We start from the raw sequence: 19,315 nt of genomic DNA on the forward strand, positions 1-19,315 counted from the left end.
TAGCGAAGTCCTGAATCTTTTGAAAGGCAAAGAGGAATAGAGTTGGAATTGTTACACTCTTGGGACGGTTTGTTCATTACAAAACACTGAAACAACATTTCTTGTGATGAGATAAAGGGAGTTATAGGCCGGTACAGTTAGATTTTTACAACTGGCCACGCAAGATCTGTGGATACACTTTGATCTGATGAGTTGTCGCTGGGAACATTATCTCCTGGGCTCATCTTGTTTCAGTCCTTAATTAGTTCTCTGCTTGGAAAAGCCCATGCTTAGTCAGTTTCCTGTGCGGAGTGTAATGGACCGAATGTTGCAACATCAGGAGACTTGACTGCTTGCCTGCCAGCTCTGTCAGGAGTGAGATAATGTCACACTGCTGCTGACTCAGAGGGTCATTGTCCAGCAGTTTAAAGCAGTGTTGGCTTCTTCACACAGTCACAAAACACTGCAGGATGACTGCTGGCTGAAGATGTTTCCGTCTTTAAAATTAAATTAAAGTATTTTTAAAATTTTGACTTTGATGTAAAGCATCATCTTTTAGCTTATTAAACCTCCACTGCCAATAGACATTAAAACTTGGGAAGAAGTATTCATTGTACTTTTGGATTACAGCTGCCTAAGTGTTAAAACAAATAATTAAATTGTAATTAGAACGAATTAGTGCTGCAATCTCCCCACTCAATCAGTCACTAAGACTTGGGGATGAAAAAAAGACAGGACACATTTTGTGTGGCACATAATTTGTTTTTTTTCCCCCTCCCCCTTGCAGAGTCTGTTATCCTATCTCTAGTCGACAGCAGTGACTTATGAGAGCTGTCAGTCAAGCACAAAAACTTCATCCGCCTCGGGAATCTGTTCATAAAGGACGGACGTGAGAGAGAAATGAAGCTTCATTGTTCGACTACTGAGACAAATGGCTATACAACTTTAAATTTTTTGTTATTTTTCCCTCCATTAATTCTGCCCAGAAATAGATGTATTGTGTTTTTAAAGATGGCACACTTTATCTCCGGCTTTTAAGGCGGTTTTTGGTACCTAAAGATTTCTTTAAAAACTTTGGAAGTCACTTCTCTTTTTCAAGCTGCCGTACGTGTGCCCTTCAAGGTATGCAGTGCTTTATCAGCATTCTTTGTTTTTTCCTGTCAAACTTAAAAATATGCTGATGAACCAATGGTCAGAATAACTCAAATTTTGACACATACATTAAGGGATGTCTACCTTTGCATAAACTATAACAAAGGATTACATATTATTAACCAGGTAGTTCTTTAAAAAGTCACACAACTGTGTGTCATACATTTGAAAAAGTAATGCTTGCATACTAGACTAGTATTTATCTTGTGTTTTATAGCTAATTTGTTTGAATTTAACAATACTAAGACTCATCACTCATCAGAGCAATGACATTCAAATAATACTTAATTAAAATGTATGTCTTAACATTGTTTATTTTATATAAAAAAAACTCTTTATGATCCATCTCTATGGATACATTTCTAATGCTTATTCAATTCCAGCATTTTGCTGAAAAAGCATAATATTCATAAAAATAGGCAAATATCGTCATTACTATTAGACTTTACCATTAGATGTGATTTCTGTTTTCCCCAATATCTTCTGAATAGGGTCGTTTTTAGTGTCAGAGAGATTAGTTGTTCTGTCTTGGACCTCCTGAACAATTTTTGTCCATTCCAGTGATTGTTGGAAAGTTTTCAGTTAACCATTCCTTAGTCATTGCTTTCTCAGCTGTAGTATTCAAATATCTGTCTGGTTTTTTGAGTACAGTTGGCAGATTCCCCAAACACATAACATTAAAATCAAAGTTGATCTATGGGCAGATTGATGATCTTTCTGTTCCCACATCCAGCCAGTCAGAGCAAACTAAAGAATGGTCCTGAAAGACTTCAGGAAGTGTCTTTTTTTTTAATATCAGTTTTGCTCACTAAACACTAAAGCAACATCTTGGATGGCCTGCCCACAGGGGACCGTAATGTTGGACCGATAATCCTGTTAAAATGCTCCAAAATAGAAAGGAGAGGTGTGACTCCAGGCTGTTTGCTACATTTGAGCACACCTGTCAGACAGAGTGTCCACTACCCAACTGGATGACATTTAACAGTCATGGGGAAATTACCTGCAGAGATCAAAGACATTTTTGTACCAAGCTGTAAACATACTGTGAGGGTTTCTGGATTGCTGCCCGGGAACAATATGTTTCAGATGGTTTGGAAAATTTGGTGCTGGTTCTCAACTAAAAACATTCGGTAGATCCCTTCTTTAATGTACCATCCTTAGCCATACACAAAGCATGGCTAACCCTAGTTATTCAAAACTTCAGAAACTTTTATTGAGGGAATTTCCTTCTTCTTGGTCTGTCAGAGATCACTTACCAGAGTCACCCCACCCCACCCCCAATCTGGAGAAACCGAGTTCTTCCCTTTTCTGAGCTTGCCTCGAATAGTTAACGTGCCTTAACTCCTTTATAAAACCTGCCACATACCTAATGTTGTGCATTCAAGGAGTGACGCACATGATTTGCTTCAGTATAAATGCTCCTTGTTATCGCATCATTACATATTTCAACCGGTGTAACAGTCCTCTTTTGTCCTTGGCCAATCGTGCTTGCCAAGTGGTCCTGCGCAAGTTTCCTGAATGTCCTCCCTGCACGAGTGAACCTGATCTCACAAGATTTCCACAACCCTACTCATGCGGCGTACTCGCACGCCTCCTGAGCAGATGCTTTCATGCAAACACTTTGTGGGATAAGCCACTTTCTCCTTCATTCATCCTGGCTCAGTTCTAACACACTCATTTGGCTACTCGGTCATTCGTAGCAGCATGGAGAAACCTGGTATTCAAATTTATTCAGCTGTTTACAGCATCAGCCTGAAAATATCTGTCTAGACTGTGAAAAGCTCACCTCTGTCTACTCCTCCCTGAGGCCAAGAAGAAGCCCAGGAACGTTTCAGTTTTGAGTTGTCTGCTTTCTTAGCTCACTGTTTGTGGGAGAAGAAATATGTATTCATGAGTAGTTAGCAGTTATATTTCGTCTCATATTTCTTTTCTTTTGTCTTTGCTGCAGAATGCAGAAGTGTCGGTGTTTGAGGTGAACATCAGATTTGTTGGAGGTCTGCTGTCCGCCTACTACTTGTCTGGAAAAGAGGTAAGTAGAGAAATAAACCTTCCTGTGTTTTGCTTTTATTTATTTATTTATTTTTCCGCCACCTCTGCACTGAATGAAACTTCGGGGAGTCTTTGGGGAATCTCAGCCTGTAGTCTGATTGATGAAACAGATGGTAGAGTGGAGACTGAATGAATTAATGTTTTCATGTGCTCAAAATCTTTGGCATTATCCCCTTTAATAGCTGGTGCAGTTAGATGTCTCCCATATGGCAGGGTGAATTTAAGTTCTTCGTTTGAGTACCATTGCTCCATCATCTAGTTTGATTGATTTGCTTCCAGCCTTCCTATGGGTGGAAGATTAACTTCTGTGTTGTTGTTCTTGGATCTTGTCTTCTGTAGCGCCTTTTTGCTATTAACAGTTCTATTTCATGTGCTTTAAATACTGAAAGCTGTCGTATTATTAAAGAGTTGAGCAGGGAATTTGCTTATAGACAAAGAACCTTTAGAGGAACTACTGCAGGGACCAGGGCCTGAATTAAGTTCTGGAGTCACCCCCTAATGTCCTTACTTTGGTGCTGGTACTTTAGGTTTGTGGCTTACACCACCAAAATTTGTGACCAGTCAGTCTTCTGCATTACCACAGCCTTCTGGACTTTACTGGAGACCAGTGGCATTCAGCAAATCATGATTAGAAATCTATGGGAGAATTCTGAAGTGCTAATGATGGTTGGCTGTCTGCTTCCAGTGAGCCATCAACAGACAAAATGGGAAAACATATCAACCAATCTGGTTGTTATGCTGACACATGTGAACATTACAGCCTCACACTACTTTCAGCTGTGTGGTGGCAGCCATGACTATCTCCCCTTTATAGTTTAATAAACATACTTTGTTTTACTTTTTCTTTGCATATTAAATCCACAGTGCAAATTAGCGCAGCATTTGTTCAGTGTTCTGGTTGGATAAGCACAGATCCTGTCTGCATTCTGAATTTCTTTCTCTTAATGAAGCTGTAATGTTGTGAAACTATGTGCAAGTGTAGTAGAAGTGCAATTTTAATAAAAACCAACCAGATTTTACGGCTGTTTTTATGTCAGTGTGACCGAACGGCTTCAAAATAACTGCCTGGAAGTAGAGCAGAGCGAAATGACTAAAGATATTTATCACGATATACATTTGAAAATTTGCGATATAACTGACGATATAATTGACACTAGACAAAATACTTTACAACTCCACAACTTTATTAGTGCAAAAAAAGAAAACAGAACATCAATGTATTTTCACTTAAACAAGCAGCTGTTTTTTATGTGCATTAAAGTTATATAAAAATGTAACAGTGCAAATGCAAATTCCTTGCTGACAGTTCAAGCGGTGCGGGTTTGTAGCTTAGCAAAGTCGTACTAAAACATTTGACAGATTTTCGAGCGCCGTGTACCACATAAAATCGTTTCGAGGTCAGTAAACACAACCAGAATTCATACATAAGACACATGGGATAACATGCTCTACCAAAAATAGTGCTTTGTTGTGTATCTGACGGACGAAAGCTAAACCAGTTCCACACCACTGAAGTTGCAGCATTTTTACAAACCAGTTCTGGTTCATCCGTTTCATTCAATGATCCGCTTTGACCCTCCTCATTCTCCGTCGCTGCCATGCTTTTTCTGCCATGTGTGTATGAAAACAAAGGCACTGCGCAGGCGCGTTTTACCCATATTCTATCGCGATATTTCATTTTCTTATCGTTGCCCAACATTATACCGGTATTACCGTGAACGGTATGATGTGGCCCAGCTCTACCTGGAAGTATTTCAGAGATGGCTTCTGAGTGGAAAGGCTTGCTTCAGGAACACGTGAGCAAAATATAAGCCGAAATTGGCCAGCAGAGTATCTCACTCATGTTTACAGTGGCCTGAAAGGTGTAAGAGGCAGCATTATGCAGTTATTCAGCCTGGCACAATTCTGTGAATGACTTTAAAGAGCTGCTATTTAACTCTGTTCCTATGCAGTGAGGTTCATTAATTAACGACCTTTGCAGGAGTGGATATCAGCCAGATGGCAGAAAATGTAGGCTGATTTAAATCTCAGTTCAGTTGGGTTTCTTTATGTTCTAAAGTAATATTTCACAGACACCTGAACCATGTTTTCATTTAGACGTTAACTTGTCTTTCACTTACTTTATTTAAGTTTGTCTCACAGTCTTTTTTGGGGGAAAAAGTTGCTGTGGCCTCTTTTAGATGAAGTTTTGGCTGTGCACAAAATTGGTTCAAGTTTGCCTTTGATGCTTTCTCCCAGATGGGCTCTGTAAGATGTTAAAGATCCTGCCAGTGAGGTTACTTTTCTTGAAAATGCGTGTTTTAACCCAAACCCTGAGATCTTCTTCCAAATCTAACCAAGTTATTTTTGTTGCCAGACTGGAAACTTTTCTCACTTGTACAAAAATAAGGTTTAAAACAGCCATCCCTTTGTCATATGTCAGCAGACTCATTTCCCTCCTCTGTGCTGGTGTTTACATTGAAATGCACCCAGTCATGTGGTCTGAAGCAACTTTTACTTTCTTCTGTAGTAAAAGAGTGAAAGTTCAGGACACTTGGGGTCAGCGTTCTGCTTGAAAGGGAACTGAGCGGTGGTGTTCCCTCCACCCTCAGAGACTGAATATGTCCTGAAGTGTCTGAGTGCTGAAAAACTGTTTCTGCAACCTTGTTTTATGCAGGAAAAACAAGCGAGAAGGGAGATTCCTCAGGGCTTCTCACTTTACTCATAGTGCCAGACCTGTTGTGCTTGTGTGCATGTGTATAAATCTGCTCAGTGACAAGAGGCTGTGAAAATGACACCTGCTGGGTATTGCGCTACTCTGCCGATGCAGAAGTGGTGTCTTAAACTCAGTTTTTTCTTGATGCCATATCTCCTTCGTCTCTTCAGCTTATGACGTTCAGTCTCTAAATGAATGATGAAGCCCCACTAAAGAACAGATAATTCTGCACATCATTACAGCCCCAAAAACCTGATACCAGCATAAGTATAGCCCATACCCCAAAGATCTTCACAGTTGATTTCTGTTTTTTAGACTGATGTCACCAAGTGGGATTTTCCTTTAAGTGGCTTCTTCATTACCGCTGACACTTCAGAAGTAATCAGTTCTTTACATGCAGGTATACACCTTAATCTACATCTTCATCTCGGCAGTGAATGAACGAGGCTTGTGAGGCTAAGCGCTTCTTTATTAGCAGAGGGAGGCGGTGTGTGCAGAAGTCAGACTGGAGAGCAAAACCCATTTCCAAGTTCAGTGAGCATTTCCATGCTTCACCACACACAGCAAATCTGGAGGAATATTTTTTCTTACTTGTCAAGCGTTAGATGTATGGATCATGTCATAAAACTAAACAGTAAAACTAATAAGAACAGCGAGCGCTACTTAAAGAGTGCAAAGTGGTTACATTGTAAGAAGACAATAGTTTAATCTTTCCTACTTTGAGTCCTAAAGCTGATAACAAAGTGGGCAGTATAATACTAATGACAGTGTGAGCCTATGTGTGTGTCACCATAGTAAAGCTTTTGAATAACCATATGTGAGTCATTTTTTCTTTTTTTGTTGTTGTTTTTCTTTTTTTTTTTATTATCCCTTAGTCATAAAAAGGTGATTGGGTATTGTCGTCACCACACCGGGTGGGTGGGTGGACAGAGTGGACACTAAAATTTGTGGACACAAAAACTTGATAAATATGTCTCCAAGGATTTTCAAATGTGTATCTATAAGTGTATCTATAAAAAAATCTCAAATGAGGTTGAACCTTGGTGACCTTGGCCTCAAGGTCAGAGGTCAAGTTTTATTAACTCAAGAAGGAAGTAAGCTTTGATTTTCAAATATATATTATAGGTGCAACTACTAGAAGGGTCAGGGGTAGCGCTGGCGGAAGTCAGTACATTTTTTGCCCACACGCTATTTGTCTGTGGTGGATTTGGCTACAGTGTGGCTGTGGTTCAAGAGGTAGAGCACAGGGTCAGAGGTTTGATCCCCAGCTGCTCTGGTCTGCATGTAAAATGTGCTTTGGCCAGTAACTGAACTCTAAAATTGCCCAGATTCAGCCATCAGAGTATCAATGTGTGAGGTAGAAAATGTTTGAAGGCATTAAAAAAAAACTAACCTCCCCCCCCCCATTTTTTTTAATGTTTTGAAAGCTGATAGCAAGCTTCCTGCATTAATCTTTATTGGCAGCCATAATAATGAGAAAATTAGAAGCTTTTGGTATCATCTTATATTGGTATCATCGTATATATCTTTCTACGTAGCACTCTTAATTCTTATTCTCATGTATATATCTCATGTATATCTCATGCACATATCTTTCTACGTAGCACTTTTAATTCTTATTCCTACTTTTATTTTTTTCATGTCTATTTAAGTGCTATTTATGACACTATGTTTGCACTGAAGCACCGCAGCAATTTCCTAATGTTGTAAACCTGCTCAACATTTGGCAATAAACCCCTTTCTGATTCTGATTCTGATTCTGATTCTGATCTGAACTGATTATCCTCTCAACATGAGCGAGACAGTGAATTGAAAACTGACCCCCCTCTTTCTCACTCACCATCACTCTTAGATCCATTTCTTTTATGAGTGTCGCTCAGTTCATCATCCTCTTCTATTTCATTGCTGCTACACAAGGTCCCATTCATTCACCTGAAGGTCAGGGTTCTCTCATGGATGGATGGACAACAGGTAGCCTCGGAGGACTGAAAGCGTGTGATAGTGAAGATGACTGAATGTGGGTAGTGGTGATGCTCTAAATGACCGTCGGTGTATGGTTGCAAAATTGCTGGGTAAAGCTGCTTTGCAGGCTTATGCTTTAAGTAAACATGTTCAATTGCTCATAAATGTAAATGTCTAATCAGGCATCTAGCAGCAACTTCATTTAGTCATGGCAACATGGTTAAGGTGACTTGGTGAAGTTCAAATGGAAAGGAAGTTCACGTGAGTGATTTTGAATGTAGCATGGATGTCAGAAACTGCTGATCTGCTGGGATTTTCCTGCACAACTATCTCCGGGGTTCAGAAACAGTCAGAAACAAGACACTCTAGACTGTCTCGAACTTTAACTCAAACAATCACTCATGGCAACCAAAGTATACAGAAGAGCATCTCTGGATGCTCAACACATCGGACCTTGAAGCAGAAGACCACGACTGGTGTCCCTCCTGTTAGCTAAGAACAAGAAACTCAGGCTACAGTTCACATAGACTCACTAAAACTGGACAATAGACGATTGGAAAAATCTGATGTGACTTGATTTCATCTTTTGATCATCGATTGATCATCTCAAACTGGTTTCTGGCATGACAATGAGTTCACTGTACTCAAATGACTGTCACAATCAAATCGCATAGAGCACCCGCCCTGTCAACATGGACCTAAATCTCGGAGGAATGTTTTCAAAACCTTATTGAGTCTATAAAGCAGTTTTTAGGGCAAAGAGGGTCAAACACAATACTAGCAAGGGTGCAAATCTAATAGAAAAAAGATGTGCTCCCTGCTACAAACAAGTTAAAGTTAAATTCCATCCCAAAGTAAACAAACATCTATATTGTCTTACAGGTGAAGTTTAAAGCAGAAGACAGAAGAATTTGTGTTTTTCATTTTCACAGTTGGTAGGATTACAGACCTTTAATTCTTCATTTTCACCTAGCGAGGTTTTCTAGACGAGTCACTGACAGGCTTAAACTCCCACTACCCACATCCAGGTACATTATGTGGAGAGATATTTTTATAACAACTGAACACTTGATAGACATTATGTAACTTCCAATTTAGAGTAGCCAAAGAAGATACTTTTTAAAGCGAGAGGCAGCCAGGTGAATACAGAAAATAATACTGTAGATAAGATCATGACCTTACAAAGCATTCCGCCTCTTGACTTTGTCTGCATTTTCTAGTGTTGTCGTCTGAATTGAAAACGAATTCATTAGAGATAGGAGACCTTGTCAACAGCCCACTCAGCATATTCAGAAATGATCTTTTCAATTAAACAAAACCTCCGTTAAATGCACCAAAGTGTTCGCTCTGACCAGTGCAGTTCTGTGTGAGGCCTTTTATTGGTATTTTAATGTATTAGTATTTAACAAATGCTATAGAGTGTAGTGAACAGAGATGGGCACTAACGCGTAATCTGATTACTTTTTTCGAGTAACGAGTAAAGTAAGGGATTACAATTGCAAAACAGGTCAATAGATTAATCTTAGATTACTGTAAGCACACTGCGTTACTAAAACCGTGATTTTTGTGCGAGAGTGTCTCATGACAATGACGTAAGCGAGTGCGACGTTCGTGGCATCAGCTGTGTGCAGATCAACAATGGATAATATAACGAGTGCGGGAGAGAGTATGAGCGTGCAGAGTTTAAAGCGTGGAAGTACTGAACTTATTTTGAGTTTGATTCCATAAAAAGTGACAAAAACATTAGCGTCCGCTGTTCACTGCGTGGGAAGAAAACTTCTTTTTACAGCGAAAAAACCCCTAAACATGCCTGCCCCACTCCTGCTTTACAGGTGAAAATAGAGCAACAGGACCGCTGAGTCTTTGATTTTATTTAGTTTCTGCTGTGTTTTACGTGCATCTATTTGAAAGAGTGAGTGCAAACACAAAAAACTATTTTATTTTATAGGCTGGAATGTGCAGAAAATAGTTTTAAATGTTAAAATGTTAAACAAATTTCTTCCAGTCAGAGAATGTTGCATATAATTTAATGTTTGCTTGATGCATAAAGATTAAAGATTAAAATAAAACTAATAAAATAAGTTTTACAAAGAGACCTTTTCATTTGATTACATTTTATATGATGGATTATGCAGAAAAAGTAGAATTGGACTGAAAGATCTATCGCTTTATTACCTATTTAGGGGATAAATCACGTTTTAAAAAGTAACTAAGTAACTAATTACTTTTGAAAATAAGTAATCAGTAAAGTAACAGGATTACTTTTTTGGGAAGTAATCAGTAATTAGTTACTGATTACTTTTTTTTTTTTTTTTTTTTTTCTAAATGACATCAGAAACAGCAGTATGCGACATTACGTGATGGCAGAGCTTCAGTTCATCCTTTGTCATTTTTTTTTTTTTTTTTAATAAATAGGACAGGGGGAATGAATGAGAGAAAGAGGGGGAGAGAAAGAGAGAAAACCAAAGGGGAGAAGATTACTTTTTTCAAGTAACTTGACCAACACTGGTAGTGACAACCTAGTGGTTGCTTTAATACATGTACGAATAAAATACAGTGGTCATGTTTGAAGACTAGAGTGTATATTCAGACTTTTTACATAATGTCACACCATTATGTGACAAAACAGTTTTTTCTTCTGCTGCCTTTCAAGTATTTTACCAGTTTTTAATTCAGATGCAGTTCAGATCAAGCCACTAAACTTCTTACAGTATAGGACTGCACGTGGACATGCTTCTTTAACCCTTTTCAAACAAGTCCTGTTGATTGGTTGCAGAAATCTCTTCTCCACAGCAACTCAGATTGTCAGTTGTTGGGTCATCTAAACTGACACTGGTGAGAATTTTAAATGGATCGAGCTTTTGAAGTTTTTCACTTCTCAGTCTTGATCTTATGACCTCTGGACTCTTGCAAATGAGATTTTTAATCTCAAGAGTATTGTTGTGCCATGAAGTGAAGTTTAAGTTAATAAAAAAGTTCTAATGACCCTGAAACTAATGAGTGATCTTAGATAGCTGGCTAACCTTTGCTAATTAGAACTCACCACTGCAATAAAGAATATCCTGTCCTCCACCTCCCAAGCAGCAGAATTATTGACCCGTCTCTATTGAAAATACATGGAACGGATTCTCCAAGGGATAATGTGTAAATCTTCTTCAAAGTGGAGCTCTGGCAGGAACTTTGCTCCTGTTAGTGACTGAAATACTGCAGCAGCTGCTGTACACCTGCACATGTACAGAAATCTGTATTTTCATGTTTTAGGAAAGATTTTGAGAGTGCCTTTATTAGATGGTTACAGCTAGATGACAGGAAAGTAAAGGAGAAAGCGCCGGGAGGTGACAAGCAGGACATGGCCTGCAAAATTGAACCCAGGCTGCACAGCCTCTGCGCATGTGGTGTAAATTCCACCAGGTGAGCTGTAGGGTGTCTGATAATTGGCAGGGTTTTGCTGCATTCGTGTGGAGTGTCCAGCACTGGCCAGCATGCTGTAAAACCTTTTTTCTTCTTTTTGCCTTTCAAGGCTCCGTGACAAAAGAAGAACTTGAATAAAATGAACTCAATACTCAAAAAAATTAAATACCATGTAATAAAAATAAAAAACAACTTCCAAAGGCCTTCACCTGGAGATCTTAAGATGTTTTCATGTTGAGATGTTCATTGGGTGTTAAGGCTGAAGAGCCAAGAACACTCGAAAGGTCACTTTAAATGTTGAAATATCTTTTATATCAAAAAGCCATAAATGGGAATAATTAGCTTCCCATTGTAGCTGCTGAAAACAATTAAAAGTTTAAATCTAAGGCCTGTTGGTGATTGAGCTTGGATGTGAAAACCAGTTTAGAAGATGAAAATAAATGAAGTGTAAGTTAAAGTCAGGTGTCATGTTTTAGGAGCATTCAACAGCTTTTATCCATTTTGGAGTCTTCGCCAGTCTCAACACCATCCTTCTTGAAAACAATCTGAACTGAAATGCATTTTGCAATTCTGCTTACAGCCTAAATTTTGGGGCAGTGGTGAGATTGTTGTCTTGACGAGTGTGATAAACCAGGAGAGAGTGGTAAAAAGTGCTAAAGATGGCCAGAAGGAGCAGATAGTAGAGCAGAGGGACTCTGTGTCTTTGGCTCTGACTCAGAAAGACTGACTCTTTGATGAAAATCTGATCAGAAAAGTACACCCGGTACTGCACCCTACTGGCACGCTTTTAACGTCTCTGCCTGCATACAGATGTTAGGATGTGACTTCATCTACTGACGAAAGGGGGAAAAAAACAAAGTATAGAAAGGTGTGCAAAGTGTGCGGCTTCCAGTCATCTTCATAATCAAAGCTAAGTGCTTAATGTGGGGGAAAGACAAAGAAAGGACAGACTGAGTAAGAAATGTGAGCAGGTAAGCTGAGAGAGTGAGAGAACAGGAAGAAGGAAGCAGTGCATGAAGGAAGATATTGTCTGTGGGAGACCTGAAAGAAGTGTGGAAAGAGGTGATGATGGATGGAGGAACGAAACTGAAAGCAGTGATGGAAAAAGTTTGAAATAATACAAAATAGAAAATCAGGCAGCAGGTGCTGTGTCCCAGCTTCATCCACACGATAAAAGCAAAGAGAGGAATTTTGAATTGTAATGTGTAAAATTTAAATTACAGCACTGGAAGAATTAACACGTCCTCACTGTGAAAATCTAATTACATTTTGCATTATTCATTGTAAGAAGAGATTTTCATCCTCTTCAAACCTTTATTCCACAGTGATTAGAATGAATTGAAGTGATGAATCCTGATTATGATGAAAACTAATCCCAATCTCCTTTAGTTGTGTCTGACAGAGTAATCTGATGATTGCAGGGATGAGTGTCCCAGCTGCTTACCTCATCCCTTAAACCAACACAGATTAAACTGAAAAATCCTGTCACATGATAACAAGCCTAGACACTCGACTCTCGGGTGTGTCATGTACCTCTTTTAAAGACAGATGCCAAAAATAATCATATTTATCTAAAAGTAATGTAAAAAAATGATCCTGTTGTCTTTGCAGCTTTGCTTGTAGAAGACAGAGCATCCACACTCACGTGATATTCAAATGTAATGGTGCAGAATGGGACCAAACTATCCTGACATTGACAGTATAGGTGGTGTTAGGAAATAGGGCCTTAGTAATGGTTAAAAAAGGGGGTATGTGTAGTTGACGATTTAGTGTTGCTGTATTATCATTTCAAGGTATCAAAAATGGGAAGCATCATGGTCATAGTGTGCAGGTATTGGTGGTTGCTTCAGTTGCTTGCCTCTGAAGTTAAGAGAAGTCAAGAGAAGCCCCTTTGCTCTTCCACCAGCAGGCTTTTCATTCGATATTGTTAAAGGTCTCTGGTCTCCATGTTGCCGCTTGTCACTTCCTGTGTGGACATCCCTTAAAGTAGGGATTATACATGGTTGGACATCTACAGAAACAGGTGAATAGTCTCTCCTGTTTTAGTTGTTTCAGTCTGACAGAAAGGGGCATACATAGTTGGTGCATTATAGGGTATTGTCTTTGCATATGTCCACATGGAGCCTCTCTCTTGGTCTAATAACAAAAGTTACGTCAATCGGCTACAATTGTTGGAATAGTGTGGAAGCTACACTGTTAATCGTACCCATGTGAGAATAATGCTTCTTTCAGCTGCTTCCTTATTCACACACCAGGCGGCACACTGTGGTACTGGATGGTCGACCCCAAAGGGATTTGTGTCTCCTTCCGGTCTCAAACCAGAGCTCTTCGGTGCGTTGGGCAAACTTGCAAAGCATTGAGTGCATTGTCATCCTGTGTCTGTACTCGGGCCTCGCTCTGCCCTAAACCTAACTGAGTATTTCCAGCTGTGTAAAAGCATCTCAACTAGACACTGCTGTTGTGTTCTCATAGGAAAAGGAACAGTTTTAGATAACATCCTGTCAAAAATAAACACTTCTAACTGCTTAAAAGCTTCTCACCCAGATGATCTTAATCTCAATTATGAGATATATGAGTGGGTATTTGTGACAGGGTTCTACTTAGTGCTGCTTTCTTATAACTTAGCCATTTGTCTGGAGAAGCATTAGCTGTCTGGCCTCCCCCCTGTATTATTGAAAGCACTTGATTGTTTCATGGATCTCAATGGCATCGAACAACAGAAATTAGCTGAACATTGGGTTCCTCTTGCCAGGCCTTGATTCATTTCCTGAAAGGTTTTATTGTCACTGATTGATCCGATGGCACAAGAAGCTGGGCGGCCTGGCTTGGGATAGCACAAAACGCCTTTGCCAATTCCTTCAACTAAATTATAGGTCTCCATTAAGATAAGTTTTCCCCAAGTATATTCACAAATTTTAGCAACACTCTAATCTCCAGTCTTTCACTCTGATACTCAGCCTTTGTGATCCAATCAAACAGTTAAAGCTGCTTGAAATAGCCTGTGAGTGAGCTGAAATCAGGCTCCTTGGCGCTTTCATTAATAATTTTCAGTAAGCCTTGCCCATATTTCAGAGTCATTAAATAATACTAGCATTACTCTCATGCAGACTGTGAAATCAGTTACAAAATCACTATTACCAGGTTATTGCTTAACATAATTTGTTTGGTTTGTCACTTTTCTATCTCTATTATTTAGGTAGAAATCAGGTTTACACAAGTCAGGATTAATCTTTATCTTATAATTCTTGCAGGACTACATAGAAATACACACAATGTTTATCCTTAATAATATGTTAAGTCAACATGAAGAAATGTGGTCTGCCTCAACAGAGAACAGGCATGTTCACTTCCTGCATTTAAACACTGCGCCTCATGATGACAAGTACAAGAGCCTATAAGTGCTGTTTTGCTTATAATAACATTTCTCCCAGCCAGTAGCTGACAGTCAGTCGTTCTAATATGACATGAATGCAGCATTACACAGAAAATAGAAACGAGGCAAGATCAAGGCAGAGAAACGAGGAGGCACACTGAAAGAGGCTCAAAGAGGAGTCGGCAGTCCCTAAGCTAAAGTTGAGAAACAGCAGGAAGTCTAGATGTGCACTTTTTTTTATGTTATTCGGACATATGGCTGACAAGGCGGTAATTTGAATAGCTGCTTCCTTTTAAAAAAAGGGGAAAAAAACTATTTTTGCGGCTTCTTTCATTTTTATTTTTTTTTCAAATTTTCTTAAAAAAAAAAAAATCTTCCAAGCAGCTTCTTCACAGATGTTAGCCCAGCAAATAAAGAACAGAAGCAAATAAAAACAGCTGTAATTACTATGCTTACCTCTGTGCTAGCCCTTATTAGCCCTGGGCTTGGAACACTCATGTGACTTGTAATAGCAGATAGTTTATCCCAAAGTCTGACTCGTGGTGGGCAACAAAGCAATTGAATGTTTATTGCATAAGCAGAATTAAACTAGATGTCTGCCATCAGCAATCTTAAAATGTTCATTCAAGGCTGTATTGTTGAAGCATGGCTCATAATCCAGCATTTAATGACATCCCTGGGTTAATAATAACAAATAAAATTAGGGTTGTGTTTTTAATCTGGGGTTTAGGTTAGTGCATGGCTAAGCAGTACAAGTTTTTCATTGACATATTAAAATCAAAATATTATCAGAGTTTGCTCATACACTCCACCTTCTTGGGTCTTTAACTCCAGACTCCCTCTGGCATTTCTTTATATTGTAATGTTCCCTTATAATATATAATGTAATCAACTGATATGTGTCCAGTCATTTCCCTCATTTAGTACCAATGAGGATGTGCTCGGCTGCGGCAAATCTACTTTTCTGGTTGTTGGATGGAGAGAGAGTCATGTCCAAACAGAGGTCCTGTGTTAAAAACAACAAATGAGATGATGATGTGAAGGTGTGGAGGTAAAAAGAATGTGCTCCCGCTGTTAGCCAGAGGCTCAGACAATGAGAAATACATCCGAAGAAGAAGAAGAGCAAATATAGTTACGATAGGTGGCTGGCCTGAGAAAATAGAGGAAGGATGATTGTTTGGGACCAGGAATGAGACGGGAAGCTGCAGATAACAGGCTGTTTTGTTTTTGTTTGTTGTTTTTTATTTTAATCTAGTTATTCAGGAAGTACAGCAGTCAAAAAACCTCTGTGTTCACTTGGATTTTCCTGACCTATAACATGTCTGCTGATTTCCAGCTCCATATTTTTATTCTTGGAACCCATTAGATTAGCTTTGTACAATCCACAGATCAAAATAATCCTTATTTGTCTTATACTGAGCCTTTGTGCTGCCTCAGTCTTTATCCTCTGTTTGAAACAAGCAGCTTATATGATAAGTTTATGGTGCTTTTATCTATACCTAAGTCATTTTATCTAAAGTTCGGAGTCTAGTGTATCAGGGGCAGTCTTGCCCATGGATACTTTGCCACATGGACAGGAGGAGCTAAGGATTAATCCACGGGCCTTCTGATTGGTAGATGACCTGCTCTACCACCTGACCCATAACCGGCCCAATCATCACAATGCATCCATCACTGTATGAGGCAAAGAATGATGCTGCATGAATGTGTGTGTGTGGGTTACAGTGACTTTAGATGTACAAAAAAACACCAGTCCTTGGTAATAGAATATACAGTACATATCAGTAAATATGGAAAATCACAGTAGGTCCCCTTTAAGGTCATATCGGATTGTTTAACCCACTTAAAGCCTTTGATTAAAAAAAATGAAAAAATGAATCAGACAGAAGATGAAGCCAAATGCAGTGATCGAACATAGACGGCGGAGAAAAACTCAATTTATGGATTGAACTGGAAGCAACGTGGATACCTACAGACAGGAGGGCACATGCGCGCACTTACACACACACACACACACACACACACACACACACACACACACACACACACACACACACACACACACACACACACACACGTAACAAAGCCAAAGCAATCCACATTGATAGACCACCTCCTGAGACTGTGACTTCCCATCAGACTCCCATCGAGCGTGACACACAAACACACACACCCACTACCACAGCTTTCCATTTACCTCATCTCACTTCATTGTGCTGCCACAAAACAGAAGGAAGAGAGAGATAGAAAGCTGGCTGGATATCATTTTATTTCACATTTCATTCAATCAGTGTTTTATTTTTGTTGTGTGTTCAGTAAGGCTCTTAAACAGTCAAGGTTCAGGTTTGATTTCCATTGGGACCTGTGATTCTAAAAATACTGGCAGGCATGGCACAGTAGGGCACTGTACCTAGACTTAAAAGCATCCAATAAATGGTGAAACCTTGTGTAATTGCTATGAATGTGAAAGTGTAGGGCTCTTGTCTAAATGGATCCATGAAACCCTGCAAAAAAGCACCCCGTTTTATATCTGCATTTGTCTGTTTTTTATTTATTTATTCTTTTTTTTAAAAAATGTAAATATAAAGAGATTCGTAGGCACTGAGGAAGTTTGATTCAGTTTATTAAAAACTATTTTGTGTATGTGTTTTCACCCCCATGTTCAGACCGTGTTGGGTATTGAGGGTTCATTTTAAAGTTGTAAGACATCATATGACTGGATTATATGAATCTGAATAGGTTTTGTTGTTAATACAGTAACACCTATTTGTAAAGCTCACCAGCTACACAAGCCATTAAAACCCTGACTGCTGGAGTATTTTTTAAGAACTGCAGCTTATGAGCCTGAGAGGTTTCAGTATATTCAAAGATTCCTAACAAACTGTATAGATTTTTAGAGAGTGCCAGGTTAAACCAGTTGAACTTAAATTCTTTTTTATTATTTTAGCCCATAAGCCATTTTCCCAGTTCTCTGCCGGTCTACTGCAATCTCTCATTCATATCATTACAACAACTATGATGGTTATTTTGTAAGCAATGTTTAGTTCAAACTCCTCATGTGAAGAAAAATGTAAAATGGAGCAGACTGGCTGATGGACGTAACCAAAATTCGTCCTGACTGTGTCAGCAGGGGCTCTGCAGAGCTTGTTGTAGCCGTCCACACAACAACCAGCCACTGTTGTTTGTATTCATCCTGCTGTTGGTCCTTTAGCTTACCTGTTGCTCTGCAGGTGACAGAGGTCACAACAAACACAAAACTTCTTCTGTAGTATGGTGTAACTGTTAAAAACAATGAGAACCCCTATCATCATCCTGCTGAACTCAAGTGCATCCCCATAACATCAACACTGGTTGAATTCCCACAACTCCCCTTTTTGTGTAGCCAAAAACCAGCCGACTCCACACAAACAGTGGGGGACCACAGGTAGTGCATTAGTTTGACACACCGCACTGATCAGCCTTTGAATGTCAATAAATAGAAGATAATTGTTGTTCAGTTTTGAAAATGATCTTGTGTGTGTCCAATCCCAGAGAGAATTAGCCTCGTGGTGCTGCTCTGCTCCATCAGAGGTACTTCTCAGGTGGTTGAATTGGTTTTGAAATCATCTCTCAAACCATCTGATATGACAAGAGAGAATATTTTGTCCAATAACTCCCTCCAAAAGATGGCAGTCTGTGACATTTACAGCCAATTCGTTATTTTTGTTGGGCACATGTGCAGTATATAAGGAAAGATGTAGACGTATGATCACTACCTGACTCTGATACACACAGAAGCAGGCAGGGACAAGCTCATTGACACAAAGCCACCCAGGGTGTAATCCCATCTCTGACCTCTCGCTGTGCAGGTCAGCACACAGCGCTATTGACCACTGACAGGTGAGACATCCACAACACACACAAACACACACGCACACACAGGGTAATGCATTGTGTTGGGCGGAGCTGGCAGACAGCTTCTATCTTCTGTCCTCAGGAAATCCATTTCACTCACTGAGAAAATTGGCTTTGCTGGAGGGGACGGAAAGAGAAAAAACAGCTCCCCCCTCATCCCTTTCCCCTTTTGGCCATCTCTGCTTTCCTCCCAAGTAAAGCCCCTTACATATCTACACACATTCACACACATACACAGCCGAGTAAAGGTTATTCACCAAGCGTAGAGAATGGATATTCTTCTGGATATCTATCTTAATCTCTTTTTAGACCGGTCTAATCTGCGCTGAGGAAAGAGAGCAGGGCTACAGTTGGAGAGAGAAGGATTGAGGACAGAGAAAGGGAAGGAGAGGTGTCAAACTAGCATGATACACTATTTTGTGTCCATTTCACAAGTAATCCTAGTTGACTTGTTCTTTTTCTCAATCAGATTAATCTCTTTAATTATTGTTGTTATTTGCAAACCTGTGAATCATGAGGCCAGAGTGTTAAAGGTTTACCTGTCAAACACCCACCTAACATTTACCGCTGCTGTTTTTTTTTTTTAGATGTTTTCAACTCTGTAGTTGTACCAACCAAACCATTTTTATCATGTAATGTTAGGTGGACAATTTAACCAGTAATCATAGGAAGTTTACAGGTAATTTGTTTTAGATTGAGTTTTTATGGTTGTGTCATTGAACGTGCACATTACAACACTTGGAAATAACTGCTGTGGTAACTGGCAACAATGTTATTTTTAGATCAATTTGAACCACTTA

At 39.4% G+C, this 19,315-nt stretch overlaps 1 protein-coding gene across 1 annotated transcript in view; it reads left to right on the forward strand.

Moving 5' to 3' along the window:
* The window catches only part of man1a1 (mannosidase, alpha, class 1A, member 1), a 152,308-nt gene that overhangs the window by 64,874 nt on the left and 68,119 nt on the right, over positions 1-19,315 (forward strand). Inside the window, exon 4 of the mRNA XM_040018055.1 lies at positions 3,080-3,160. Within this exon, the coding sequence (XP_039873989.1) occupies positions 3,080-3,160 (81 nt within the window). The remainder of the gene's footprint in view (positions 1-3,079; positions 3,161-19,315) is intronic.

The sequence above is a fragment of the Simochromis diagramma genome, unplaced genomic scaffold, assembly GCF_900408965.1.
Source record: "Simochromis diagramma unplaced genomic scaffold, fSimDia1.1 OVJJ01000802.1, whole genome shotgun sequence".
NCBI lineage: Eukaryota > Metazoa > Chordata > Actinopteri > Cichliformes > Cichlidae > Simochromis > Simochromis diagramma.